The 12,627-nt window shown below is 46.0% G+C and overlaps 1 protein-coding gene across 1 annotated transcript in view; it reads right to left on the bottom strand.

Annotated features, from left to right (window-relative positions):
- The window catches only part of LOC140515696 (vascular endothelial growth factor receptor kdr-like), a 193,888-nt gene that overhangs the window by 72,444 nt on the left and 108,817 nt on the right, over positions 1 to 12,627 (bottom strand). The window contains exon 10 of the mRNA XM_072626531.1: positions 6,427 to 6,577. Coding sequence (XP_072482632.1) covers positions 6,427 to 6,577 — 151 coding nt within the window. The remainder of the gene's footprint in view (positions 1 to 6,426; positions 6,578 to 12,627) is intronic.

The following is a 12,627-nucleotide window of genomic DNA, read 5'->3' as shown; positions in this document are numbered from 1 at the left end:
AGAACCAGACTTTTCAAGCCACCTGAGTGAAGATGAACCATGTGGACCTCATCCCACTTGAGTTAAGTGGCAACCCTGTAGGCCTGATGTGGGGGGTGGGGATCCTGCCTGTACCCATCTAGCCTTCTCATTTCTCTTTCACTGGTGCCAGGCTCAGAAAGAGCTGTCCCATCCCCCAGCATAGCCCATTAGACTCATGAGTTCTAATTGTGAGGAGAATGATGCCCAAACAGTTCTGTGGCACAGTGGGGAGACTTGGATATGGAATTAAAAGACCTGGGTTCAAATCCTGGCTGGCAAATTCTTGGCCAGATATCTTTCTGAAGGGACTGGCCTAGGTAGCTTCTGCGGTTTCTTCCATTTCTAGAGTTAGGATCCTGTGTCTGACCATAGGCAAATCCCTTCCCCTCCCTGGGCCTCAGTTTCCCCCTCTGTAAAAGGAAGGGAGAGGGGTGGACTCGATGGCCTCTGAGAGCTCTATGTGTGACCCTGGGCAAGTCCCTTTCCTTTCCTGGGTCTGCTCAGACTTGCATAAACACAAATAACACAGTATATATGATAAGTGAATGCAAGGTCCAAATCAAATGTTCCATGAGATCCAAGGGGCAGAGGGGCTCAGGGCAGTTGGATTTCAATGGGTGGGGTGGAATTCAACTGGTTGGGGAGGGGAGGGTATTGTCTCCTAGGGAGGCTGCATGGACAGGGTACTGTATGTAGAGTCAGAAAGACACAAGTTCAGATCCTGTCTTGGATACTAGCAGTGTGACCCTAGGTCTCACTCTCCTCTGTAAAATGAGGGCCTTTGATAGCTAGATAGCTTCTAGCATCCTTTCCAGCTGTCAATTTAGATAGAGTTCTCTGATCTGAGGCAGGATCTGAACTGAAGTATTGCTGACTCCAGTGGTCTATCAACTACACTAAGGGTGGGGAACCTGTGGCCTTAAGTTCGGCCCTTTGACTGAATTTAAACTTCACAGAACAAATCCCCTGAATAAAAGGATTTGTAAAACTTGGACTCAATCAAAAGGCCACACCCAAGGACCTAGAAGGCCACATGTAGCTTCAAGGCCACAGGTTTCCCACCCCGGTTGGCAATTCTGCCTACTCTCCATCGATTCTATCTGTCCTTTTCTCTATGCACAGCACAACCACACTAGTCCAGGCCCCCATCTCCTCTTGTCCCAACTATGGCCACAGCCTCCTAACTGGTGTTCTTGACTCAGGTTTCTCTTCTCTCTTCTAAAGCTGAGATCTAAACATGTCACTTTTCTGCTCAAGAAATGTCAGTGGCTCCCCACTGCCCCTAAGATCAGATACAAATTCCTTAGCTTGGCATTTAAAGCTCTTCACAATCTGACTCCAGTCTAGTTTTTCTAGATGGATTGCATTTTTTTGTTGTTCAGTCATATCCAACTCTTTGTGACCCCATTTGGGGTTTTCTTGGCAAAGATACAGAAATGGTTTGCCATTTCCTTCTCCAGTTCATTTTACACTTGAAACAGTGTGAAGCGACTTGTCCAGGGTCACACAGCTAGTCAGTGTCTGAGGTCAGATTAGAACTCAGGAAGAGGAACCTTCCTGACTCCAGGCCCAGCATTCTATCCACTTCACCACCACCTAGTGGCCCCAGATTGCATTTTCTCTCCTTCAAAAGAGATAAATAATCAAATGAGATCACACCTGTAAATACTTAAGTGTAAGTGCTGCACACAGGAGATGCTTAATAAATGCTTCTTCCTTTCCCTTTCCACACTTTTTGTTTGAGCTAAAGTGCTCACTTTTCTCTGTGAACTATGTTCCTGTACGCAGACTGTACACCCTCCCTGGAATGCTTTCCCTCCTTTCCTTCTCAGAGTCCCTAGTTTCCTCAGGGCTTAGCTCAAACACCATCTCCCTCAAGAAACTCTTCCCTCAATGTCTGACATCCCCCACCCCAATAAGAGTGTTTATTTTATTTATTTGGTAATACATGCTTATTAATTGATTGGGGGGAGGGGAGGGTCTTACCTCCCTAATTTGTTAAATCAGAATGGGGAGATTGCTCCTGGGGCTCCCTCTTCTCCCTCTTGGTAGAATGTAGGACTTGGAAGTAGGACATGGGAAAAACCCTTTGGCAGCCTGAACCCTGAAGTAGCAGGGGTCTTAAAAGGGAGAACCCTTTGGGAAGGCCCTGGCCCTCCACACAGGCCCAACAGTGCATCAAAGGGCAGATTTATAGGGGTCACTATCTATGGCCACCATCCAAAACAAACCCTGCTAATTTCTCAGCATATTGCAAGTAGCCAATCTCTCTTCCCAGCAGAGAAATATGCCGAGGGGCTGTCATGAGTAAAAATGAGACTGGGGCATTTAATAAATGGTGATTGCTAACATCAGGGGAGGGCGGCTGCCTGTCTCTGACTGAAGGATGGTGCTGGCTGATTTAGCAGTGCTCCTGGGTTCCCTGGCCCTTCTCAGCCATTGGACTGTGTTCTCTTGTACCACATAAAACAAAGTCAAAGGCCCGCCCAGGACAGAGCAGCCAGTGTCTGGTCACTTGGCCCTAGCTCATCCTCAGGTACACATAGCAGAAACTCACCCTCTCTCTGAACAGGGAGGTACTTCTTGGTCTAAGGACCACTGGCCTAGGAATGGATATCTGTTTCTTCTGGGGAGTCTCCCCCCAGGCAGGGCTGTTTGGTGGGACTGGATAATGGATATATCAATTTTATAGTGGGAAGAGCTCTGGATTTGGAGCCAAAGGACAAGAGTTCCAATTTTATCTCCCTGCACCTCAGTTTCTTCCTCTATACCATGAGGCAGTTGGGCCAGCCAGTCCCTTACAACTCTGGCATTCTATGACCCTGTTGTCAGTCTTCACATTGCATCATTATTGTCTTCACCATCATAAATTACTTTCATTTCCTCGGAAGTCTGGGCTCATTTTATACATGAGGAGATAGAGATCTGAGAATCAAAAGCCTCTCTAACTTGTCCAAGATGACCCAGGCAGGAAGGAGTAAGGATTCAACCCTAGGCCTCCTCACTTCCAATCACCCCAGGATCTCACAAAGCATCCACTCTGCCTGTCTGGGGTTAACTTTCCTAGATGACATCTGCTTAGGTATCAGCTTTAGGCTTTTGCTCGGACTAGAAAAAAGATACCTGAATGCTTAATGTGTGTGTGTGTGTGTGATTTTTAAAAAATTTCCAGTGTTATTCACCTGGAATGGGTGTCCAGAGGTCCAACCACTGTATCCAGATCAATGTCAGAGTTAGAGGAGACTTTAAATAACATCCAAGCCCATCTTTTCATAGATGGAGGCCAAGGTCACAAGGCAAGGTAATGGGTGAGAAGAAGCAAGAAAACTGAGTCATAGTCCAAGCAGCACAGTGTCAACCCACCTCCCCACAGATGCCTCTATTTATGGTATCTCCAAGCTAGAAGAGACCTCACAGGGCACTCAGTACAATCTGCACTCAAGCAGGAATCCCATCTACACTGTCTGTGACCAGTGAGCATCTGGTTCCTGCTTGAAGACCACCTCTAGTGACTGGGAGGAGCTCGCTCCCTCCTGATGCTGCTCATCCTTTCCATTTGGGGACATATTGCTGTTCATAATAATACCCAATGGGGTGATGGAACATTCCCACCACAGCTCTGGGAGGTAAGGAATGTGAGCTGTGCTGTCCCCATCTGACAGATGAGTCAACAGTTGGATCTGTTACCTGCACCCCCCCACAGGGCCTTGGCCATTGGGGCTCAACAAGCCTGTGTATGTATGAGTGGGGGGGGAGGCAAGGAAAGGAAAGAGGACTACAACATGTAAGCAGAGAAATCAAAGCAATAAACACAAAAGGAAGCCAATGGAAGAGAACATCAAGAACTGGGGGCTGAGGATGCATTGAAGCTTACGATGTGCTTTGTCTACATCAATCCTAAAGGGAGGGAGCCCAAGGGTTAGGGCTGTTCTTTTGGTCCCATAGAAAGAGATGGGGATTCTTACAAGCAGTGGAGAGGAGAGAAAGCTATTTCCTTGCAAGTTATTTCTCTCCATGACTGTTTGCACATGACACCAGGTCCAGCCAATCATAACACTCCATCTCCCATCTCTACACCTTTTTCCTGGCTATACTGTGCCTGCAATGTTCCTCCTGCTCACTTCTGTCTCTTTGAATCTCTGGCTTCCTTCAAGACTCAGGTCCACTATGCCCAAAGGGCTACAAAAATGTGCATACCCTTTGACCCAGCAATGCCACTTCTAGGGTTGTATCCCAAAGAGATCATAAAAATGGGGAAAAGGCCCCACATGTACAAAAATATTTATAGCAGCTCTCTTTGTAGTGACCAAGAACTGGAAATTGAAGGGATGCCCATCAATTGGGGAATGGTTGAACAAGTTGAGGTATATGAATGGAATGGAATACTATTGTACTATAAGAAATGATGAACAAGAAGACCAGAAAAATCTGGAAAGACTTATATGAACTGATGCTGAGTGAAATGAGCAGAGCCAGGAGAACATAATACACAGTAACAGCCACAGTGTGTGAGGACTGTTTCTGATAGACCTAATCCTTCACAGCAATGCAAGGACCGAAAAAATTTTCAAAGGACTCTTGAAGCAAAATGTCATGTACATCCAGAGAAAGAACTAGAACTATGGAATGCAGAATGAAGCAGACTATTTTCTCTTTTGTTATATTTTGTTTTGTTTTTCTCATGGTTCTCCCATTTGCTATAATTCTTCTATACAACATAACTAATGTGAAAATATGTTTAATGGGAATGTATATGTAGAGCCCATGTAAGATTGCATGCCACCTTGGGGAGGGAGGGGGAGGGAGAGGGAGAAAATTTAAAACTTTTGGAAGTGAATGTTGAAAACTGAAAAATAAATTAATAAATTTGGGAAAAATGTGAAATAAAATAATAATGCAAAAAAAGACTCAATTCCAATCCCACCTTCTGCAGGAAACTTTTCCTGAACTGCGCCCACCCACCCCGCCCCAGCTGCTAGTAGCATCCTCTCTGAGATGACTTTTGGTCATATTTCAGGTAAAAGGGTCATGTGAGAAAAATTCTGCCACATGTAGTCTTTGACTTTAGAGTTGGGTAGAGGCCAATTGGAGGGACCCTCAACTTGCTGAGAATCCTAAAGGCTTCAGGAATTTTTTGCCGTTGAAACCCATGGTAAGTGTTCCCTAGCTCAGTGGGCCAATGGAAACCAGTGGTGATGGTCTGGGAATGGCCAACAGAGAGGGAACAAGAGAGAAGGAAATGAGATAGTGTCGGAAGTGAGGAGATGGGTAGGGAAAACTTGATCATTTTCCTCAAAGATCTTTCTCTAGCATCTGGTGGGGAGAGATAAGGCCCCCTGAAGGGCTGCAGGGGCAGCTAAGACTTCAATGGATCAGAAACTTGGCTAAAAGGGGCTCTTTTCATGGTCAGTGAGTCCCTTAGGATAGAGTGCTCACCTTGAAGTCAAGAATATCTCATTTCAAGTCCCATTTCTGGCACATACTAACTGTGAAACAGTTAGCTTTCAATGGACAGGCTACTTTCCAACTTATTTATTTCTCCTCTGATTTTCAGATTTTCTTCTGTCTAATTTTTAAAAATGCATAGTCTGTTCATTAATCTCCTCTATTTCTCTTCTCTTAATAAATGTAATTAGGGATATGATTTTTCCTCTGAGAGCAGCTTTAGTTGTATCCCTGAAATTATGATATAATGTCATATCATTATCATTGTCTTTCCCATAATTTTCAGCTTTTTCCATGCTTTGTCCTTTGCCTCCCTTATAATTTAGGATTTCATTGCTAAGTCTCCACTTAGGTCTGTGTCTTTAGTTTGTGCTCTTGAATTGACTGATTCCTACCTTTATTGCCTTTTGGACTGTAAAGGATGTATATGTACCTTTCTTGCATTTATTTGTAATTTCCCTGAACCTCAAAACCCGGTCAGTTTTTGTAAAAGTGTCGTGTAATGCAGAGAAGTATGTACATTCATTGGTGGTCTCAAGCAACTCTCCCACAAAGGTTCATATTGGGGTACAGAAAGGAGGGAGAGAATTTGGAACTCAAAATTTAAAATGAATACTAAAAATTGTTTCCACATGTAATTGGGAGAAAATAAAAAATATTAAATATTTTTTTATAAAAGGTACAGACCAGCAGTCTGTATCAGCAAAGGGTATTTTCACACTTGCAATCCACAAATCACAGGTGGAGAGTGCAAAACCACCCCCTAACGTCTCAAAGGGGTGATATGGGCAAAGCCTGCTGTAAGTCTCAAAGCAGTGGGAAATGAGAGCCAGAGCTGCTTTACTATCCCAAGATCCAAACATGGGCTTCCATGCAGTGAGGACAGCCCCCACATCTATTCCTGCAAAAGTAATCTACTCATGCTAGAATCTGGGGAGGAGAAGAAACCTAGACACTTACAAAACATCGCTGACGATACAGGGCTCCCAAGCCCATCGGAAGGTTGGTGGTGGGGTACCACTTGCAGTACAGCGGAGGATGTGTTCACTGCCCAGAAACACTGGCTGACTCTTGTTCAGGTCTGTCTCCTTTTCATAGATCTTGGGTCTCTCTGGAAAAGAGAGGAAACTGTTAGTTTCAAAACCTTGACCTGGAAAACAGGAGCTCTCCTTCCGTGGAGAGGAGGGTGCCTATGGGTAGGAAATACTGCATATGCTGTTGGACAATGTCACTCTGCTTAACTCCTTGTTTGGACAGGTTCATCAGGGAGGATGAGCCTATTGGGGAATAACCACCTTAGGATGGGGATGACAGTTGAGGAAGGTGCCTTAGGATGAATGCCTCAAAGCAATAGTGATTAATCACCTGGTCACACGACTGGGGCAGAGGTAGGAGATGAAATTGATATTACATACCAAATGGCCTGGGATGGTCCCCAATTTCTCCCCACTCCCCCATATCTCCTGTTGGCAAATGTTTAGATAAGCCTGATGGCCTAGCTGACAGGAATCCAGCCTCACCAAGTGGGGCTGCCTGCCATAGCCTTGGAGTCAGGAAGCTTTGGGCTCAAAGGACTTCTGGATTTAGATCCACTTCTTATCATTCAATCATTGGTCCATTAAAGGGGTTAGATCAAGGCCCCTCCCAAATCTGACATCCCCTGTTCTAAGGTCTCTCAGCTCTGACATCCCCTGGTCTAAGGGCCCTCCCTGCTCCAACATTCTTGCTTCTACCTTCTGAATTAATCTGACAACATTGCCACTTTCAGCAGCTCCTAAGTCCAAATGCCAATGGGGATGATGCGTTTGACCTGAGTCAGAGCCTTGAGCTTCATATGGTAATGAGAAAGAGGAGGACAATGGTGAGGCTGACGGATTGTCCACGTGCACCAGCTCTGGGAAGGCAGCAGTGGGCTAGTGATGCCTCAGAGCTCTTGGTTAAGCCAAATAGATTCATCTCTTCACAGGAAATTAAACATCTCAGTCAATGGATAGGCCCTTTAAGCCCCACAGTGGCAGCTGGTTTGTAGCAAAATCTCAGCAAATGGTGGGCTGGGCAGACTGAACAAACCTTGTGTTTTTACTGATGCCTCCCCCCACTCCCCGCCACTGCCACCTTCTAGGGGTTAGAGCCCATTTCTCCTCCCCTGGCCATCCACCTTCAACAACTCCCCCGCAAAATCCCCCACTGGGACTGCAGAGCTAATCCTATCAGACCCTGCCATCTTTCATTGGCCACTTCTCCTGGCTATCACCTCAGGCTCCAAGAGGTCTTCTGACCTTCTCCATGAGCAAAAATACATCATGTAGAAAGCTTTGAGGGAATCAAGATTCTGCCACAGCCCCAACACCCCGCCCCCATACACACACACACACACACACACACACACACACACACACGGCAAACAGCAGCAGGTATAAATAACTCCCATCCGCCTGGTATTCAAGAATGAGTCCCCTTTAATACACATCTCTACCAAGAGATTCCTCTGAGATAACTGCTGGGGCTGGAACCTAATTCATTCCTTGTGTGTGTCACGGGCTCAGAGCTGGGAGAGGCCCAAGAGAGCATCTGTTCAAACCACTTCATTTGTAGAGCAGGAGGAAATTGAAGCCCAGGGAAAATGGATGACTTGCCCAAGGTCACCTAGGTAGTAAGGTGCAGATTTACTCAGTTTCTGCTGAGGAAGAGGGCAGTGGGAGGTAGGGAGTAGGGGGATGGGGGAGCAGGAATCATTTTCTTTTGGGTGACTTTTTCTGCCAGCAAATCAATTTCAAAGAGAGGCCAAAGCCTGGGACCTTCGAGATCACTTTAGCTCCCTATTTTAGAGATGGAAACTGAGACCAGAGAAGGGATGTGTCTTCCTAGGGTCATATAGAAATTAACACTGAAAACCAAGATTTGAACCCAGGTTCAAGCCCACTTTTCTCCCCTATACCGTGACTTGAAGGGTTATAGGATCTCTAGTTGGGAGGGGGGAAAGAATATGAGCTCTGGAGTCAAGAAATCCAATCCTACATCAGGTATTATCTGTGTAAACTTGGATAAATCACTTCCCTTGCCTGGGCCTGTTTGGACTAGATGGTGTCTGAGGGCCTTTCCATCTCTGGAGCTAGGATCCTAAGAAAGGACCAATCCTGCCTCATTTATACATGAGAGAATGGAAGGTCCAAGATATGTACAAAGTCGCATAGCTAATGAGTAGCAGTCATGATTGGAATTCAGGCCCTCTGATGCTGAGCATGGATGGGGCTCTCACCACTATTATCACGTTGGCTCCAGATGGGTAGGATTTCAACAGGATGGGATTTGGGGGGTGCCATAGAATTGTACGAGAAAGGGATGGCACCCCTCTGAGTGGGGATGCCCTGGCCTAACTAAGCCCAACCCTTAGAACTCCTGAAATGGAACAGAAATCCACCAAGGCTTTGCTCTTTAATTCAGTGGCTGCTGGCTTGAAAAGTTCAGTGTTCCTAGCTCATGTATTTGTCAGATCCCTCCTATTGAGCATGCTCCTAGGCAGCTCCACATGACTTAGAAAAAACAGTGCAGTCCAGCTGCAGGCTACAAGGCTATATTCAGCCTTGCCTAGTACTATGGAAGTGTCACCCACAGTTGGTCAAGGCACTCTGGGTTGGTGCTGCTGTTTTGGTAATTAACCCTAACTTGGTGGGAGAAATTTGGCTGCCAGCCTCAGTTAGGACCTAGAGAAATGGACCCTGAGAAGATCAGAGCATCATAGAGCCAGCCCTGGTAGAAAATTTAGAGATCATTGAATCTGGCCATTCCCCACCTCTACTCCCACCCCTTCATTTTACAGATAAGGAAACTGAGGCCCAGGGAGTAACTGGCCCAAAGTCACAGAGAGAAGCACTGAACAGCCCTCCAAGGCCATCTATTCCAACCCCCTCATTTTACAGATGAGGAAACTCAGGCCCAGGGAGGGGAAAGGACTGACCCAACGCCACACATAGGAATGCTGATCTGGAGCTAGAAGCAACTTAAGAGGTCATCGATAGATGACCAACCCCTTCCTTTTACTAAAGAAGAAACTGAGGCTCCCAGAGGTAAAGTGACTGATCCAGGGTCACACAGCTAGTAAATATCAAGGGAAGGATCTAAACCCAGATCTCCACGACTCCAAGTACAACAAACTGAAGCAACCAATTAGGAAACCCACTGGAGCCAGAGAGGCATCCTCTAGCCTCCTCTCCATCTTCTCCCATTTTCACAGTTCTTGCATAGACAGTTTATTCTGCAGCTTTTTTATTTGCCTATAGGAAGGGAGGGGATAGGAAAGGCAAAGGGATTCCAGAGCAAGGATGCAAATGCAAGTGCTTGGAACTCCTGGCCTCTGGGAAGTACTTCAGGTTACATGGGGACTGATTTTTATTTTTACTTTACAAAGCAAATATACATTTAAGGCTTGAAGAAATAAGGGCTGAGAAGTGGGGGACATCAGGAGGGAGGGATTTGCAATGCCACAGTTTGCTTTTCTAGTCAGTTTCACCCCCAGCTGGCTCCTAGGCTAAGTTCCTACATCTGAAACTAAAAGAGACATTGAAGGCCAACTAGACCAACCTCCTTCTGTTGAGAGGAGCTGAAGTTATATTGTTTGCTTCTCAGCTCCTCTGGTCTTTGGATCTCTTTTTCCCAGCTTCCTATTCTTTTTTGGGAAGGCAGCCACATCACCTCTTCACCTACCTGATTTCTCCAACAGGGGCAGTACCGTAATCATCTTTTCCAGCCTCTCTCCCCTCTTCTCTACAGCTTAACAGCTATGGCTATGAGGCATTTTGGGGGCAACAGAGAGGTTCTAGATAAAGGATTCAATAATCTGCTACTAACCAGTGAGGGAGAGAATAAACATGCATATAGTGCCTACTCTATACCAAGCACTCTGTGAAGCACTTTTTAAACAAGTACAAATATTCTCTCATTTGATCCTCTCAACAGCCCTGTGAGGCTGGTATTATTATCATGTACATTTTACAGATGAGGAAACTAAGGTAAACAGAGTTGAAGTGACTTGCCAGCTACGAAGTGTCTGAGGCCAGATCAGAATTCAGATCTTCCTGACTCCCCTAGTGCTCTATCCACTACACCACCAGCTACCTCTAACTAGCTTGCAAGTCTCGTCTCCTCTCTTGTGGGCCTCAGTTTCCTCACCTGTAAAATGAGAGTATTTTACTAGATAACCACTTAAAATCCTTCCCAGATCTGTGAATATCTTTCTGTTTGAAGGTTCCTTTTGGCTCTGAAATCCTATATTCTAGGAGTCCTTCCCACTCCAACATTCCTTCTTGGTTCTTCTAACTCAAGCATTCTCTGCTTCTACATGAGGGAAGACCCCTGAAAAGGACTGTGTTAATCCAGCCTGCGCCATCCCACCCAAGCGAATTTAAGGCAGGAAAGACAAGACATGGGGTGACCAGGCCTAAGCGACCCCTTGAGCTCTGTGGTGGGGACAGCTGGGATCCTGTTTGACCTCTCCTCCAGGAAGCTGACCAGGCCAGCTGCCAGCCCAGCCCTGGAATAACAGCTGATCTGCCCAAGCAGAGGAAAAGACAGGCGGCTGCCAAGTGTCTCCTCTATAGTTTCTTTCTCAGGTTACATTAGGGAAGTCACCCTGCAAGCTCAGCATGCCTGATAGCTCCCAAGGAGGGTCTTTTTTCCCTTTCACTTATTGGGGAATCCATTCAGCCTGATTTGGGGTACCTCTTGATGAAAAAGCTGAGTGGCTTCCTTCCTATTGGGTCACAGGAGAGAGACCTGTCACTGATTGGCACATCTAATCTCATTTAAGGCAGAGGAAAGTGGTGGGCTTGCCTATGTTGCTGCCAGTGTGGATGGGGATAAGTGAAGGATTTGTCTTGGGGAGTAGGAGGAGATAAGATTGAAAGGGGGACTCGGGGTCAAACTATCAGAAGCCTTGAACGCCAGGCTAAGGAGCCCAAAATTTAGTCTTTAGGCAATAAAAGGTTATTGCATATTTTGGGATGGGGGAGTGGCACTGTCAAAAAAGTATTTCAAAATGATAAAACCATGGAATCCCAGATCTAGACTCTAGACCTTAGAACAGAGAATATCAGAGCTGGGAGGGGCCTTAGACCAACTAGGGCTGAAAGAGACCCTGGAATAGAGAATATCAGAGATGAAAGGGACCTTAGACATCACGCAATCCAACCCTTTCATTTAACCCCAAAGAGGGAAAGTCCCTTGCCCACGGAAAGGCCCAGGCAATAAACAGCAGACGTAGGATTTGAAATCCTTCTTTAGACTCCAAACTTAGTGCTTTTCACCTCACAACAGGCTGAGAATTCCTTGAGGACAGTTAGTAGGCCCTTACTGCTAGATGGTCCAGATCCCATTCTTTTCAAGGACTTTAACCCTGGGATTGGGGGAGCTGGAGTGGGGGTAGGGCGAGCATCTTGGCTCCCAATGAGGCCGAGAGCTTTCTTGCTTCAGCTGCTCAGGATAGTGGGAGTGTGGATGGGGGGGGGAGTGGAAGAGGAGGGGGCATTGAAGGAGTTCTCCAGATACTGACAGAAACTGGGAGGTCTCAGTCTAGACAAAGAGGGCTCAGTGGACTGCTCAGGTTAACAGGAGACCCAGATAGGACTTCACAGCTCTCTAGAATGGGCCCACGAGAGAAATCAGGAGAAATGGCCCCCTATGGAACTCAAAACACAGCCCTTTCTTCCCACTCTCTTGCCCTATCTCTCGCCAGTTGTATAAGCAGTGTGTGCTGCAATCCAAGGGCTGGAGGAACCTCATCCTTGTTCCTACTCCATCCTTGCGTACTGAAAGAATGAGCCAGTGTGATTGCTGAGCTGATCTCAGCAATCACTGACAGACTGTCAAAAACTCAAGTGGTGCCAAAGGATGGTTAGCGAACACCAGAAAAGGAAGCAGCAACCTAAAAGAACCAACATGGCTTCATCAAGAAACTATAGCTCATGGTACGCTAAACTTATTTCCATTTGTGCTGTCAAGTCAGTGGAATACTATAAAGCTGGGATTCTTTGCCTTTTGTGTTCTGCAGTTCTTTGAAAGTCAGGTTCAGCTGATGGACCTCTTTCTCATAATAATTGTTTTTTTGTTTAATTTATAATCGAAAGAAAACACTCAGTTTCAATGAGACGTTAGTCAAAATAGCGA

Source organism: Notamacropus eugenii, chromosome X, assembly GCF_028372415.1.
Source record: "Notamacropus eugenii isolate mMacEug1 chromosome X, mMacEug1.pri_v2, whole genome shotgun sequence".
Classification (NCBI taxonomy): Eukaryota; Metazoa; Chordata; class Mammalia; order Diprotodontia; family Macropodidae; genus Notamacropus; species Notamacropus eugenii.
The sequence above is the reverse complement of the archived record's forward strand: the minus strand, read 5'-3'. Positions and strand labels throughout refer to the sequence as shown.